At 44.4% G+C, this 17,056-nt stretch overlaps 1 protein-coding gene across 1 annotated transcript; it reads right to left on the bottom strand.

The window, feature by feature from the left end:
* Nucleotides 1-542: 542 nt before the first annotated feature.
* Nucleotides 543-15,670, bottom strand: LOC105815953 (chromosome unknown open reading frame, human C6orf203). Its single transcript, XM_012651237.1, has 4 exons — nucleotides 15,625-15,670; nucleotides 7,701-8,185; nucleotides 5,531-5,603; nucleotides 543-827 (listed from the first exon to the last, which is right to left on the bottom strand). The coding sequence occupies exons 2-4, from the start codon at nucleotides 8,171-8,173 to the stop codon at nucleotides 648-650; spliced, it is 726 nt and encodes a 241-aa protein (XP_012506691.1). The 5' UTR covers nucleotides 8,174-8,185; nucleotides 15,625-15,670; the 3' UTR covers nucleotides 543-647.
* Between the last annotated feature and the right edge of the window lie 1,386 nt (nucleotides 15,671-17,056).

Raw genomic sequence — 17,056 nt, 5'->3', positions numbered from 1 at the left:
GCATGCCTGTAGTCCCAGCTACTCGGGAGACTGAGGCAGAAGGATCGCTTGAGCCCAGGAGTCTGAGGTGCTGTGAGCTAGGCTGACGCCATGGCACTCTAGCCAGGGCAACAGAGTGAGACTCTGTCTCAAAAAAAAAAAAAAAGAAGGGTAGCTGGGGGAAAGGGCTCTCCCAGTGCTTCTCCCCTGTCTGAAGGGTGACCTTGACTTTGCTTGGTTTTGTCTTAAGATGCCTGAACCCAGGGAAGCTGGCCTCCCAGCCCAGACAGGGAAAAAATTTAAACAAGAACACTAAGAAACAAGAAGGCTGGTTTATTTTACAATGAATCCTGAGGTAGTTTATGTGGGAAACAGCAGGCAAGTCATTAAAACCCTCTCTGGGCTTAGTTCAATTCGGCACATATCTCACTGGACAAAAGGGCCCTCACGCTGATGTCCTCATTGTGTCAAAAGGAGCACAAATCAAGCCCGGGCGGGAAACCCAGGCCAAGTGAAGTGTCTCCAAGATATAGATCTCAAATTCCACAAAATGGCTCAGCAGATTCCAAAAATGGTAAGAGAACTTTATTTTAATAAAAATGTGCTCTTTTAAGTCGGCCCCTTCCCCCACCACTAGAAAGCAGCTTTATCACTAAAAAGCAATCCCTTTATTTAGACATACTCTTCTTAGGTAACCTTAACTTCTTCCACCGTCGTAACACCACTCTGTATTTTTCACTTTCAGTCTTCTCTTCAAACACTTTTTTCAGGAGAATCCGCATCACTGTCTCCGCTTCTGCTTCTTTATCGTCTCCAATGAGAAGATCCAATGTATCTCCCACTTTCACCTGAAAGTTAAAAACAAATGGAGACTTTATTACATTTTGGGAAGCCCAGGCCAATGCAAACACTCCTGCTTCGAGTTTCTACCAGGCAATCACCATCCAGAGGAGGGGCAGGTGGGACAGACCCTGACTCCTCTGTAACTGTCACCTCTCTCCAGTGCCTCAGCATGGAAGGGCCTCCCTGGGAGGGTTCCTCAAACACAGGGGCTCAATGCTGGCAGACGTCCTTCAGACCTAGACAACTGGCTGCCCATGGATGGTCCCTGTGTGCAGTAGCTCGAATACTCACATCGATTAGGTGACTTAAGGACGTATGTGAACAAACACATTTAATATTTTGGTAACACTGGCAAAAGACAAAGGAAGTGGGGCACAGTCTTCATATGAGTACAGTGATCACTAACTACATGCACTGGGAAGACAATTTCCAATACACACTTCTCCTTGATTTCAACCCAGATGAGCTACATAAATGGGGATGGACACTTTGCTGGAAATTAGTCACTGTGGAACAATGCCAGCTGTAGAGAAATGGAAGAAACTCCTTTTCCAGTGTTGGCTGGCCCCAGTGATGCCACATAATCAACAAGAGAGACAAGCCTCAACTCACAAAAGAGGGTAGAGCTGGATGCTGCTTCAGTGTGTTAAAAGGGCTGAGGCCAAACCTATTGTTGCTCTGAAGGGAGCTTTGGATTGAGCTAGTGCAAAGCATGCCCTAGGGCAGTCCTGTCAGCTCCCAAGCCCCGGGCCTGTGCCTAGGGTGTGGACAGCCCGTGACAGACACCTGGACCAGGCAGCTAAGGCTCTCAGAGCATCTGCCCAGAAACTCAAGAGGGGACTAAATGGACCCAGCTGCCACATGCTGCTGCTTCTACTATAGCACAGCCAGGGGTGATGGGGCATCTCAGCATCCAAGGTGGGGTGGGGCATGACTCCATGAGTGGCTACTGACTCTAAATGGGCACATAGGGCCATTTAAAAGCCTACTGAAGGGCTTCTGTTTAAGAAACATGGTGTCAAACGCTGACTTTCACCTTATTTTCCAATTAATTTTTCCGAGACAGACGTAACTTCAGACTGTCAAAACATAGGGTATCTCACCAGGGCAATCCCCTATCTGTTCTCTTACCCACTCAAGACCTCTGCAGGCCCAACACTCAGTCAACATGGGCATGCATACCTGCTTGCCGCAACACTGCACTAGTCAATGTGGGAAGCCCCGTGTAGCAGGATATTAAACTCCCGCAGGTGCATATTTTAAACCATTAACTACCACCTCCTCTGGACTGAGAAACAGAAAGACTCACATCACACCTAGGCATCAAGACTGATTCTCCCCTGGGGTTTGAAGGATGGGCTGACACAGGCATTATTTGGGGGGTTCCATTCTCCTGTAGTTCTGCTGGGTTCAATTTAAAAAATGACCACCTCAGCCTGTGTGGATATTAAAAAAAAAAAAAAATGTCCAGAAATACAAGGCTTGGGAACTCTTTTACCTTTTTTGGCATAACTTTTATTATTTTAATTTTTATTTCATTAAAATTCTTTTTTTTTGAGATGGGGGTCTCACTATGTTGCCCAGGCTGGAGTACAGTGGCTATTCACAGGTGCAACAATAGTGCACTACAGCCTTGGGCTCAAGAGATCCTCCTGCCTCAGCCTCCTGAGTAGTTGCTAGGACTACAGGCATGCACCACTGCAATAAGCTAAAATTCATTTTAATAAGTAATATATGCATTTGATACAAAACTTAGAAAATACAAAAGGGTATACACAGAAAAGGCAACCCTTCTTGTGTATCCTTTCATAGTTCTACTGTGCATATCTGCCCCTTAAAAGAAGAGCAGGCTGGATGGGCATGGTGGCTCACACCTATAATCCTAGCACTCTGGGAGGCCGAGGCTGGAGGATTGCTTGAGCTCAGGAGTTCAAGACCAGCCTCAGCAAGAGTGAGACCCACCTCTCTACTTAAAAAAAAACAATAGAAATTAGCCAGGCAACTAAAAACAGAAAAAATTAGCTGGGCATCGTGGTGCATGCCTGTAGTCTTAGGTACTCGGGAGGCTGAGGCAGGAGGATTGCTTGAGCCCAGGAGTTTGAGGTTGCTGTGAGCTAGGCTGATGCCACGGCACTCTAGCCTGGGCAACAGAGCAAGAATCTGTCTCAAAAAAAAAAAAAAAAAGAGCAGGCCAGTGTGTAGCTCAAAAGCAAATTCTTTTGGGAGCCTCTTTCTAGGGCAGAGAATAGGGAAGGGGTATTTTTTTGTTACCCAGCTGATCCCAGGAAGATATGAGTTTAGGGAGGATTCAATCCCTGTACTTGGGCTCCACATACTCACTGTTTAAGTCAACAGTTACCCAGCGCCTACCACACTTTGGGTCCCACCTGGTTTGCAGCTCACAGAAAAGCTTTGCTCAGCTGCATGCAGCCAGGGTTAGAGTTCCAGCATCAGACAAGCACCTGACCCCTGGGGGCCCACAGCCAGGCACAGACTCCAACCAGGCAGGCCAAGGAAGGCGAGGCATTCTTTATTCCCCTCCAAGGCCCTGTCCTTCAGCAGACACAAAGCAAAACTGCCTGGGATTAGGGGCTGCTCCCAATATCTACATTTCAAATCTCCCATTAGCTGCAGTTTCTATGGCTACCAGGCCTCCTAGTAACAAGGCAGCCGAGTGTTAATATTGGCCCCTTCCTTTGCTGACCCTCAGGAGAAATCTGGAAGACAGCCGAGACAGCAGAACACCCAAGGCAGAATGAAGAACAGCAATTAGGCTCCAGTTAACAGTATCTCAAAGCAGGGGGAAAGAAACAGACCTGCAGGGTTTGTATATCAGGCCCCAGCAGAAGACAGGTGTTCAGGGAGTAGTCATTCTTTACTCCAAGAACAGATCTTGTCTTTGGAATACTGTGGCTGAGGAGGGCAGACTAGTCAAGAAAAAGCAATTAAGGGAGGAGAAGCACCTATGTGGAACACCTGACTTCGAGCAGCTCACTCACCGAGCAATGGCTCACAGCTGCGTTTGAACCTCCTCACTCAAGTGCTGTCAGAGGATCGCCTGGGCCTTGTGACTTGGGGGCTAAGACGATCACAGGGAGGTTCCCCTCCTGTCTGTGCAGCTGCAAGAACCTGTACAATCTCAGGGAGCAAGGACTGAAGGAAGCCGCAGTGCTCACCCCCAGATGCCAGCTAACAATCTCACTGTCCCAGGTCCCAGGGCAACAGGATGTAGCTCAGATCCTCCAATCCCAGGGGATTTTGAAATATGAAAGAAAATGAAATACAAACAACCTCCAAAAGTGTGTCTCATTTCTCTGGAACATTGGTTCGGAGACACTAAGAGTTAGAGTATGTCTTCTAATACCTTATATGTCTTATGTCTTTCAAACTTTTTAAGGGTCTTTGTTTTACACCTCTTTTTATTGTGTTTTGTTAACTTTTACTATCAGTTTTTTCCAATTATGAAAGTGATACATACTCATGATAAGAAATTGGAAAATAGAAAGCATGAAGAAAATTAATATAACCCATAATGCCCCACTCAAAGATAAATACTAATAGTAATAGTTTTAATTCCAGATGTATGCATATATGTATTTTTACCAAAAAAAATAGTGTGTATGTATGTATACATACATACATATATATATATATATATATTTGAGACAGAGTCTAGCTTTGTCACCCAAGCTAGACTATTGTAGCATGATCGTAGCTCACTGCAGCCCCGAACTCCTGGGATCAAGCAATCCTCCCACCTCAGCCTCCCAAGTAGCTGGGATGACAGGCGCATGTCACCATACCTAGCTGATTCTTAAAATTTTTTAGTAGAAATAAGATTTATGTTGCCCAGGCTGGTCTTGAACTCCTGGCCTCAAGTGATCCTCCTGCCTTGGCCTCCCAAAGTGCTAAGATTACAGGCGCGAGGCACTGTGCCTGGCCAAAACTATATTCTTGACAAAATTCTTACATATGATTTACTGTTACAAAAGTGGATCCTGGAAATACATTTTCTTGTAACTGACTTCTTTTACTTAACAATAATATTGATTATGGGACTGTCAGAAAATACAGAACTTTCTTTTTGATAGCTGCCCTGCACACAGAGCACAGTATCAACTAAGTGCTCAGTGAGCACTGCTGAGCTGAATAAAATTACACATATGCTCAGATAATACCAGGCCAAAGAACACCTCTACATGGATCAAATGTTTCTTTGTAATTTTTTTTGAAATGGGGTCTTGCTCTGTCACCTAGGCTGGAGTGCAATGGCATAATCGCAGCTCACTGCAGCCTCGAACTCCAGAGCTCAAGCAATCCTCCTGTCTTAGCCTCCCAAAGTACTGGGATTAAAGGCATGTGCCACCACACCCAGCTTTGTCATCTACTTATTCTGATTCCATGGGGGCTAACATTAATGACATTAATTAATCCATTAATTAATGGATTTCTGTCAGTCCTGACAGTGGTTATCCTAAAATTTTAAAGAAAAAAGGGAAACTTCATCACAAGGTCATTAAGATTGAAAAAGTACAAGTGGCCTATGTGACTAAAGCCTATTGGTGATTCCCACCAGGTTGACCAGGACCACGGAGGACCTCAGAGAAGGTAAGGAGCGTGAGGGGAAATTTGGGGCAGCGTTTTAAATGAGTACTGTCAGAGCAACAGACAAAAATATCTGGCTGTCATTATAGATTTAATATCTCACCGTTCTGCTTTTCTTCCATAATTTTTCCCCATTCAGCCTGAGTTCACCTTTGTAGAATGCATCTTCCACTTTGCTATTAAAAAAAAAGGCAATGTGCTTTAAAATACAGAAATATATTCAAGACAATTACAACTGACCCTTGAACAATGTGCTTGAACTGTACAGGTCTACTCAGACGTGCATTTTTTCCACCTCTGCCATCCCTGAGACGTGAAGACCAGCCCCTCCTCAGCCTACTCAACATGAAAACGAGGAGGATGAAGACCTTTATGAGGATCTACTTCCACTTAATGAATAGTAAATATGTTTTCTCTTCCTTATGATTTTAACATTTTCTTTTCTCTAGCTTATTTTATTGTAAGAATACAGCATATCACACACAAAAAAGATGTGTTAATTGACTGGTTATTATCAGTAAGGCTTCTGGTCCACAGTAGGCTATTCATAGTTAAGTTCTGAGGGAGTCAAAAGTTATGCATAGCTTTTTTGGTTGCGTGGGGGCAGGCGGTGGCACCCTTAAACCCCATGTTGTTCAAGAGTCAACTGTACACAAGTTTGAGAAAAGCATTTGCTATAAATGCTTATTATGACAGTGACTCCTCACAAAGCCTCCATTTTGGGCACTCGAAAGTGAAAGTCAACTGCCCCAGAACGTATCTAAAACAGGGAGAACAAAGGTCACTTCTGAATAGATGCTTAACTGCTGCCAAGATGTGCTAGCACCACTGTGTAGTTAGTTTAGATGGGGCTTTAAGAGGGGTCTGGCATGCACATTAAGTCCCACTCAGGACAGGGGCTGGGGTGCTCCACCTGATTCCCAGTGCAGAAACTGTATGGCCAGGCTGTGGTGATTCGTGACTGTCAAAGTGAGTGGGCATTTCCTTCCCCTCAGGCACCTGCTCTGTGCTCTGAGAGAAGAACCAGGCAACACACACATGGCAAGGCCCATTAAGAAAGCCTCTGCCAGTCTGTACTGAGGTTAGAGAAATTTCAATCAGACAGCTGCTGATCTCTCTGAATTTAAGTCACTGGGCAACTAGATCAGGGGGAGGATACAGACAAAAATCAGTGCCCTTCCCTTTTGATAATCTGACTCCAAGTGATTATCATTTAGGGTTTGGCTTAATAACAGTAGCAGCAGCTGCAACTCTGAGAGAGGAGAGGCCCTCTTATGAGTTTACCAGATTTTAGAGAACATTCACCAAATCCTTATCAGGATGCCAAGAGTGGGGGCCTATGGCTCAAAGTCCTTATGAATCTCTTAAACTTCACAGATTAAAAAATTAGTTTCGGTTGTAAAGGTACAAATCACACAAGGAAATGTCTGCACTTATTCATACCACAATTCTTACCTTGTATGCAATATGCACACACCAATTGCTTAAAGGAATGAATGAACAATGAAGGTCACTATTCTTATATAATTGGTCTACCAGAGAGAGAATGAGAATATTAAAGAAACCTTAAAAGCTATACTTAATACCTCTATGTATTATACATGAACACACAGTATTATCTTGATAATAGCCAACATATGTAGTACCTACTACGCGTCAGATGTTGTTTTAAGTGCTTTAGATAGATACATACTCATTTAATCCTAGCATCCACCCTCAAAAATAAGTTACTACCCCCATTTTACAGATGGGGAAACTGAGACACAGAGAGTTTAAGTGACTTGCCCAAAGTCGCACACAGAACCAGGATTGAAACCCCAGTAGTATGGCTCTAAAGCCTGCCTTCTTAACCACCACCTCATACTCTTTCTATTGATTCTAAGAGGTACCTTCTCACATTGTAGCATTTGTGAAATCCAGGCGCATTTTATGCTTGCTATGTACATCTAATATGGTGATTCCTTTTCTCCTCAAGAAGCTGTTATTAAATCAGTGGCTCATCTTACAGTCAACTGTGTCTTGGGTTCAAGGAAATAATATGATACATAGGATTTGCAGGCAGTCACCTGACTCCTTTGGAAATCAGTGCTCTCATCTATAAAATGAAATAATTGGAAGAGATTACCTATAAGGTCCTTTCATATCTGGTTATTCTTCATCACAATATGGGCGAGAGTGATTTGCAATGCTGCAAACAATACTACTTTTATTTTTATATACAAAAATTATATAATAGTGATTTTATTATATAATAAAATGCATATAGGACTCACTTTCTCCCAACATCTAGGCCTGTCTTCAGGATGACATCATACCGAAAAGATGGCACCACTTTTTCCAGGTCTTTATAGTCTTTGACCACACTAGGGTCATCCTCGAGCTCCTCTTCTGTCTCACTCATTTCGTCGTCATCCTGCTCTGCGTCAGAGTCCTCTTCATCTTCTACTTTTTGTGGAGACTTTTTAGTGGATTTTTTAGAACTTATACTACCTTTGAGTCTTATGGAAAATGGAAAAACATACTCTGGAGATATTAAAAGCCCTGGGAGTCTCAGTGAGAAAATATTATGGAAAAGTGTTTTATAATTTGATGCATTTAACTCAGTACTTGAAAAATACAAATATTGATTCCAGGAAGCACAGAGTTTATGTGAAGAAGGTGTCCCTCGGAGCACACCCCAGAGTCCAATCCAGGCATCTGGCTTTCTTAAAACACCAGCAAGCAATCTGACATTAGTCATAGCCATGGTGCATATAACCTGAAACAGATAATAAATCAGTTTTATCTCACAAGTGCAGTATGGCATTCTTACAACATAAACCATACACACCACGAACATTTTATATCTAGTACTGCACTTATGTTCCCCTACAAAAAGCCATATGACGGGAAGCAGCGCCAATGAACAAGCTGTGCAGTGAGGGCCCCTGGCCCACCCCCAAGAGGCCCATTTCCCCCCCCAATAAAAGAGATTTGAGTGTCAAAAAAAAAAAAAGCCATATGGGTCTGCACGTACCAAGGGCCATACACTATGGCAATGGTGAGTCTTCTAGCTGCAATTAACGTGCTTATTGGCTCATAGAGTTGTTGTCGTGAGGGTCCAATGAGATACTAACATGCATGAAGGCACTGGTTTTACTCTTTTCCTTCCCCTCAGTAGTTTTGGGTATTGATTGCTACTGAAAAATATCACTAGTTCTCATTGATTTGTTAGAAAAAAAAGAAAAGAAAAAATCTGGAGAGAAGACTGTAAGACTGTTTATTAACTTAAGTTACATCTTTGCAATATTGACTTTGCCAAGGAAGGACATTAGATCATGACTTCATAAAACCCAGAGTGAATCTCCAAACTTTATTTCAACCACCAACCACAGCAAATCAGAGCTAACAATGAGCAAATTGGACCAGATCTACATTCTACCTCCTTTTATATTTCTTTTCCACTGTTTAACTGAGGTATTGGCTAGCAGAGAAGGGGCCTGGAGACTCTGGAGATAAACTAGGTAACTATTTTCTGAGGCACTGAAATGCTAACATGCCAGTGAACAATCAATTCTTATAGTTACCTCAAATGCAGCAGAAACCATCTTATTATGATGGTGGTAGACCTCCCCAAGTAAGATGGTTTTAGAAACCAGGATTTGGTAATGAGAGAAGGGTTTCCATATAGTCAGTATCTTCCTACCTTGAGTCAGCATATGACTTTCCTTTCTGCCAAGGTTATACCTTAAGACTGATTTCTTTGATAATGATTCTCATGATTTTTTCTTCCTACTTTCCATTAATCACAAAGCAGACAACAGTAATTATCTGTATGGCACACTCTAAAACACAGAGCAATTTCTAACTTATATTTAACATTTTAGGCTTTATATTCCTGGCATGAATGGACAACGAAAGCTCAACTCTTATTATTTCACCACTGTTGGGACCCCAGTCTAAATCTTAATAGAGAAGTAAGGCAGATTCAATTTAAGGACTGTTTTTCAACAGAACTATAATTTGAAATAATTTTTAAATGCTATAAAATCCAGAGTACTCTAAAATAATTTCTAGAAACTACCTGAAGTACCCTCAAGATAAATGTTGTCAAAAATTACTTTTATACATTTTCTAATTTAATAGAGAATGAATACTTATTAATAGAAAGAAACTTAAATTTCATATACTGAGGCCGGGCGCGGTGGCTCACGCCTGTAATCCTAGCTCTCTGGGAGGCCGAGGCGGGCGGATTGTTTGAGCTCAGGAGTTCGAAACCAGCCTGAGCAAGAGCGAGACCCCATCTCTACTAAAAATAGAAAGCAATTAATCGGACAACTAAAAATATATAGAAAAAATTAGCCAGGCACGGTGGCGCATGCCTGTAGTCCCAGCTACTCGGGAGGCTGAGGCAGAAGGATTGCTTGAGCCCAGGAGTTTGAGGTTGCTGTCAGCTAGGCTGACGCCACGGCACTCTAGCCCCGGTAACACAGTGAGACTCTGTCTCAAAAAAAAAAAAAAAATTTCAATGCCCAAAGAGTAGGAAGGACATAATCTCAGAATTGAACTTCTCTAAATTGAATACATTTAGCATTATAAGAAGCCAACTGTTGTTTTCTTTTTCCCATTATGGACCTGGGAAAACTTTACCAGACTGGTACAGACAGGCCTGTGGCCCAGTGCTGGGAACCAGTAGTCTTATCTGAATATCAGGGGCATTAATGATACATTTATATTAAATGTCCCCCAAAAAGTCATAACTAAGCATATTTTCACTGGAGAGAATTAGAAAAAATATAAAGGAAATTCAAACCACCCATAACCCACTCTATTATAACCACTGTCAATATTTTGGCATAGATCCTTCAAAGTGTAAAATTTTAAGAAAAATAATTCACTCATAAGCAGAGCCTCTCATACCTTCCCAACCACACAAAACATACAGGAAGGTTAGCCATAAGTGGTCAGAGCTCTCTTATCATCAGCCTTAGAAGTCTGTGTTGGTCCTAAATTCTAGATTCATTATTAAAATTTTTACTTTTTAAAAACTAGAACTGAAGAATATAGAAAATATTACAGTGTATCACTTACAGCAAGAGTAAATACTGCTTCATGAAACTTTTGTTACAATTACATATACACACTGGGCTACCATGTAAAATGTGTTTACTGTGGATAACTGAAGAAAAGTTTGAAAACACTGGTCTAGGTGATTTTAGCAAGTTAGTTTTTGCTATCAGCTATGATGCCAAAGGCCATATGTAGGCCTTGGAGCTTAGGATCTGGTCGCACGTTCCACCCAATTGGCAGCACTCCCCTCCCAGAGCCACATGTGTCTGTGGAGATGAAAAGGGCAGCCTCTCAGGGATGACTTTGTGCAGGTCCCTCACTTTCCAGATAAGTACAAATAAGACTTGGAGCAATTTAAGTATCGGCTAAGTCACACAGCTAGAAAATAACAGAGCTGGGATTCCAGTGTCAAGTCTTCTCAAGGATTATAGTTTTTAGTACGGGTCAGGCACTGCTCTACACATATTAAGTCATTTACTCCTTCTAACAAGCCCATCTTAGTTACAAGGCCACACAGTTGCCAGGCATCCTAACTCCAAAGTTGAAGCTTGCCAGTCAGTCTCTTGACTCTAAGTTCAGTGCTCTTTCTGCCATACCATGACATTTATTTTCTCATTTTTTCTTGAACAAAAGCTAACTTTCACCTACTGCAATATCAAAAATAACCGAATTTCAGGGGTATGAGTGGCAAGAACTATCACAGAAGAAATCCTAAGAAGACACACCCTGGGTGAGGGAGGGAAGTGCCCATAGCTAAGGGTGGGAAGTACTGTCTCTGTATTAGTCCCTGGGTGCCCACATTCTCCATCCAAAAGTCCTACTTTTATATCACACCATTGTTTCCTTTGAGGAATGCCTGGATATGATGCTTCTCTCTGCAACAGAGACATAACTCAGTAGGAGTTACATTTACTCACATTAGGAAACCTTTACTAGCAAAAAGTAACTATTTAAAATCATATTCACATGTAAACACAACAAACATACCAAAACGTCAAGCCAAGTATCACCTTTGTGTTTATTAGCTACCTCTCTTTGTCTTCACTTTCTAGCAGGCAAACACTGGCAAATGCTGGAAGTTTACATAAAATTTGTGAAAAACATAACACTGAGAAAACACTAACCTAATTTTTGTTGGAGACGAAGACCATTTGTAGATGTTAGCAGTAGACGGTCAGGGCCACAAGGGAAGGCATCTGAGAACCCAGGTTCTGTGTCAGAACTTTGAAACTGGTCACAGAAGCCCCCCCAACCTGAGAGTGGGGGTGCCAGAGGAGGGAGCTAACGCTTTACTTAAAGCAGTGCTGTTGAATACTGGGCTCCTTACAGTTTATTTGGGGGTAAAAAGGATTCTACTATTGAAAAAGTTTCTGTCCTCTTGGCAAGCTCCATTCCCCCCCCCCACCCCGCTTCTTCCAGACTCCACACAAGCCTCACTCTCCTCCTCCACCAACCCATGCATCACACTCCCTTTCCCAGACTCTGGTCACACTAACACTGTCTTTTGTGGCTTCCTAATTAGTTCAGGTGGACTGTTCTTATCTCCCAAACCCTAAGGGTAGTAACAGGGCACAGATTATGCCCTATCCTTCACCCTCATCACCAATCTTCTCAGCACATACAAAAACCAGCGAATAGTTGCAGATTCATTTTCTAGACAGAAAATGAGCATTCTATCCACTACTACATCCACCTGCACTCATTTGCCCACACATGTCAAGTGCCTGGCTAGGTGCAGGTATAAAACACACAGCCCCTGTACTAAAGAAACTACCATTTAAGCACAATGTGGGCAACTGGCTGTCAGAAAACACAAGTGAAAGCAGGTCCAGAGGAGACTTAGACCCTACACAAGCTGGAGCCCAGAGCAAGGAGGCCTATGGGGAGTCCTGATAGCAAAGGTGACCTGAAACTGACCCATGTATGGGGAAACAGCAAGTTACAACAGCAATTTTTTGCTTTCTAATGGACCATTCCATCAGCTGTTGGAATAACCATCCACTGTTATTTTTCTCTCATTCAAAAGCAAGCAAATAAACAATCTTCTTAATTCTATTACCCACTCTCCTCCCCAGCTACTACCTCTTTTCTTGCTCCTCTTTACAAGACTTCTCAAAAGCGTGTCTATACTCTCAATTCCTCTCCTTTGATTTTCTAAATCCAAAAGATCGTTTGTTAGTACTCATTTCATTTAACGTCTCAGCAGCACTTGAGAAAACTGATCACTCCCCTCCTTTTCCCTCAGCTTCCAGGACACCTTACTCTTGGTTTTCTTCCTACCTCTCCAGTGCTGCTACTTCTCAAGACTTCTTTGCTGCTTCCTTCTCTTCTCCCTGACGTGTTAACGCTGGAGGGCCCCCACGCTCAGTCTTTGGTCCTCTTCTCTTCTACATTCACTTCATCTAGCTCAGCTCTTAAGCACAGTAGTTAGTTTTGACAAATGCATATCAAGACACCAAACATTTCCATGGCTTCAAATTCTACCTATAGGCCAACTCTGATCTATATCCCCATTCCAGAACCTTCTCCCAAATTCCAGACTTGTGCAGAAAAGAGTTAACAAAGCAGGCCCGAGATCGCTATCCTTAAGAAAGCTTGCTTGCAAGGTTGGCCCTTGCTTGGTGTCTGGGAAATTAGACTTACTCCATTCCCCACCATTCCCAGAGCTGATAGGAGTGGCTCTCTATACGAAAACTGCTCATACTAATAATGTGCTTTTATGCTGAATATCTGCTTGCTTTTTGGAGTCTGAAATTTTGTTAGGTTCTAGGCAGAGGGTGCCTACATGATTAGCCTCCAATAAAAGCCCAGGGCACTTAGTGTCTAATGAGCTTTCCTAATAGACACCTCACATGTCTTGTCACAATGTGTTGCCGGGGAGATTAAGCATTCTGTGACTCCACTGGGAGAGGAATCTTAAAAGACTGTGCCCAGTCTGGTTTCCTCCAGATTTGTCCCATGCAGCTTTTCCCTTTGCTTGTTTTGCTCTGTGTCCTTTCGCGGTAATAAATCACAGCTGTGAGTATGATTATATGCTGAGTTCTGTGAGTTCTCTTAGTGAGTCAACAAACCTGGGGACACCCAACACAATATCCAACTACCTATCTGACATCTTCACGTGGGTGCATAATAGGCACCACAAATTTAATCGTCCAAAAGCAGACTCCTGATACAGCTCCAACCCCAAACCTGCTCCACCTGCAGCCTTCCTCATCTCAGTTAATGGTAGCTCCATCTTTCTAATTGCTGAGAACAAAAGCTCATCATTCTTGAGTTTATCCTGCATATCCATATCTGTCAGAAAATCATGTTGGCTGTATTCTTTTTTTTTTTTTTTTTTTTTGAGACAGTCTCACTATGTTGCCCTGGCTAGAGTGCCATGGTGTCAGCCTCACTCACAGCAACCTCAAACTCCTGGGCTCAAGCGATCCTCCTGCCTCAGCCTCCCGAGTAGCTGGGACTACAGGCATGCGCCACCATGCCCGGTTAATTTTTTCTATTTTTGGTAGAGACGGGGTCTCGCTCTTGCTCAGGCTGGTCTCGAACTCCTGAGCTCAAACAATCCACCCGCCTCGGCCTCCCAGAGTGCTAGGATTACAGGTGTGAGCCACCGCACCCGGCCTGGCTGTATTTTTAAAATATGTCCAGAGTCTCGCCACTTCCACTGCTACCACAGATTCAGGCCACCATCATCTATCACTAGGGTTGCTACAAAGGCTGTTAGCAAGAGTGAATCTTTTAAAAAGTAATTCACACGATGTCACTCCTTTGCTCAAAACCCTACAAAAGCACTCAGAGAAAGGCAAAGTCCCTACCACAGTCCACAGGCTCTACATGATTTGACCGCCCCATTTCATCTCCAAACTCATCCTTGTTCGCTCAGCTCCAGCCACACTGGCCTCCTTTGTGCTCCTCACACACAGGCACATTTCAGGGTAGGGACCTTTGTTCCAGCTGTGTCTGGAACAACACTCTTACCTCAGACATTCACATGGGGAACTCCTTGCTTCCTTCCAGTCTTAACTCGAATGTCACCTCAATGAGGCCTACCCATTCCAACTCTATTTATTTACTCCACCTTGTGCTCTAAATTCCCCTTACCCTGCTCTACTTTCATTTCCCCATAGCATTTATCACCTGCTGTCCTATTATATAATTTACTGGGTGTTTTGTTTGTTTGCCTGTTTCCCCCACTAGAATATAAATTCCATAAGAGGAGCAATCTTCTTATTTTTTTCCTCTGCTGAATTCCAAGTGCCCAGACTGTCTGGCACATGTTAAGTGCTTAATTAAAGACTTGTGGCATGAAAGTAGCTCAGGACTGGTGCACTAGAATGAACCACAAAACACACAAAGATGGGTTGATGGGCAAGGGGCTAGATCTCCGAGGCCCTCATACATCAAAAGTGTGGACCTGACCCAGACAGCACGGGAGCCATCGAAAGACCTTAAGTAGGGAAGTGGTAAAAGTGCAATTTGAAAGGTGTCTCTGGCAGCTGTGTGAACATGACTAGGGGGGCTGATCACAACAAGCAGCCCACAGGAGGCCTCGGGTGATATCTTCAGGAGAGGTACAAAATAACGGAAGACTATAAGAAAAGCAATGTCTGGGATACAGAGGCAATGCTGTCCTTGACCTGCTTGACGCTGGGAACCACTCCACGTTCCTGAGCCTGTTCACTGCTCCGTAAGATGAAGAACTTGCTCTAAACGCTTTGCGGTCTATTGCTGCTAAAACCCCCTTCCTTCTGCAGACCTCAGAGGCTGCCGGCCGAGACAGGGTCGGGTTCCCCTCGCTCCCTCCCCACCCCGGCGGGCTGTGCACCTTCCCGGCTTCCCAAGGTCAAACGAAACCGGACAACTACGTCTCTGTGTTCCCGGTCTGCGTTGGGAGCCAGCAGGAGCGACTGGGTCCAGGGACAGCCAGGCTTACCCCACCCATTCCCCCCAGCCCCTGTGCGGCCCCCGGCATGGGGGGCGTCCCAAGGCTGGCGGGGTTCGTCAGAACCACGGGGACTCACGCGGAGACCGGGCAGGGGCGTGGGCGGGCGGAGGGGCTCCCGCTCCAGTTTCGTAAGTGCGCGGGGCGAGGCAGCAGCGGGGCGAGGGCCCAGGCGCGGCGCGGCGCGCCAGCAGGGGCGCACTCACCTGGACCGCAGGGCCGCTCGTCCCTCTCCGTCGCCGCGCCGACAGCAGGCCTCTGGCCGCCCCTCCCCCAGCTCCGCCCCTTCCGCCGGCGCCGGCGCGTCCCGAGCGGGCCGGGCGGGGCGTGGGCGCGGAGGCGGCGGAGTAGCGACCCCTGCTGGGGCCGCGCCTCGGAGGACTGCTCGGGAGGGCGCCGGGAGCACAGCCCCAGGCCAGGGGAGCCGGGAAGCCAGCGCCGCGCGGTTCCACGTGGCACAGGATAGCTGATCTTCTCCAACCCCTGGCCTCAAGTGATCCTCCCGCCTCGGCCTCCCAAAGTGCTGGGATTACGGGCGTGAGCCACCCCGCCCAGGAATGATAGCTTATCTTAATGCAGTGGTCCTTTCTCTGGGGTCACCAACCCCTTTTAACACCTTTGAAAGTTATAGATGTCTCAGGAAAAATGTAAGCACATGCCAGAACTTACAATATAAGGGAAGTTCTAAACATCTGTTCAAGAATAAAGCGATTTGCGTGTGAGCCAATTCCCTCATAAATCCCCTCTGATCTATCTCTCTGTCTCCTATTGGTTCTTTTTCTCTGGAGAACCCTGACCAACATACCAATCAAGGCTTCACCGGGCAACAGCCTAACAAAACTTCTACTCAAGGTCACCGGTGACCTCCACAATGTAAGTCCAAAGGTCTGTTCTCATTCCTCAAGTTTCTTCACTTCTCCTACACATACTGATTTTCCACCTATCTCACTTGCCACTTAAGTCTCCTTCGCTATTTTCTCATTACATCCTCAGAATGCCAAAAATTAAGGGCTCCAGGCCTAACCCTCTAATCTTTTTATCTACACTAGCTTCCTAGGTGATCTCAGTTTAATGGCTTCAAATATTATCTATATGTGTATGATTCCCAAATCTGTATTGCCAGCCCAGATCATTCTCCTGCACTAGAGACTCAAACTGCTAACTTAAGATCTTCACTTTGGATGTCTAATAGAAATCTCAAACTTGACAGGACCAAAACCGAGCTCCTGATCTCACCCTCACACCCAAGTGTGTTCCTCCCACAGTCTTCCTTATTTCAGTTAACGACTCTTCCACTCTTCCTGTTATATAGGCCAAATATCTAAGAGATATCCTTAATTTCTCCCTTTCTCTCTCACCCCACATACAATTCCTTAGAAAATCCCATCCACTTTACCTTCAAAATAGAATCAGAATTCAACAACCCCTCATCATCACCACCTCCTTAATCCTGTCCCAAACATTCCTGCATCACTGCAAAAACCTACTTAGTCTCTCCTTCCTCCTTTACCTTCCTTCAGGCCATCCTCAATACAATAGCCTGAGTGACCCTCTTAAAACATAAATCATTTCTTGTCATTACTCAAAACCCTCCCAAAGATACTCACTTTACCTCGGAGTCTACGCTAAAATGCTTAC

Source organism: Propithecus coquereli, unplaced genomic scaffold, assembly GCF_000956105.1.
Source record: "Propithecus coquereli isolate 6110/MARCELLA unplaced genomic scaffold, Pcoq_1.0 Scaffold35, whole genome shotgun sequence".
Taxonomy (NCBI): domain Eukaryota; kingdom Metazoa; phylum Chordata; class Mammalia; order Primates; family Indriidae; genus Propithecus; species Propithecus coquereli.
Note: the sequence above shows the minus strand (reverse complement) of the source record. Positions and strands in the feature narration are given on the sequence as shown.

Coding starts and splice junctions, on each gene's coding strand:
- LOC105815953 (XM_012651237.1), bottom strand. CDS start 8,173: ATGGCTATGACTAATGTCAGATTGCTTGCTGGTGTTTTAAGAAAGCCA. Junction 5,604..7,700: donor GGCCTAGATGTTGGGAGAAA/GTGAGTCCTATA, acceptor TTTTTTTAATAG/CAAAGTGGAAGATGCATTCT. Junction 828..5,530: donor TATGGAAGAAAAGCAGAACG/GTGAGATATTAA, acceptor TTTAACTTTCAG/GTGAAAGTGGGAGATACATT.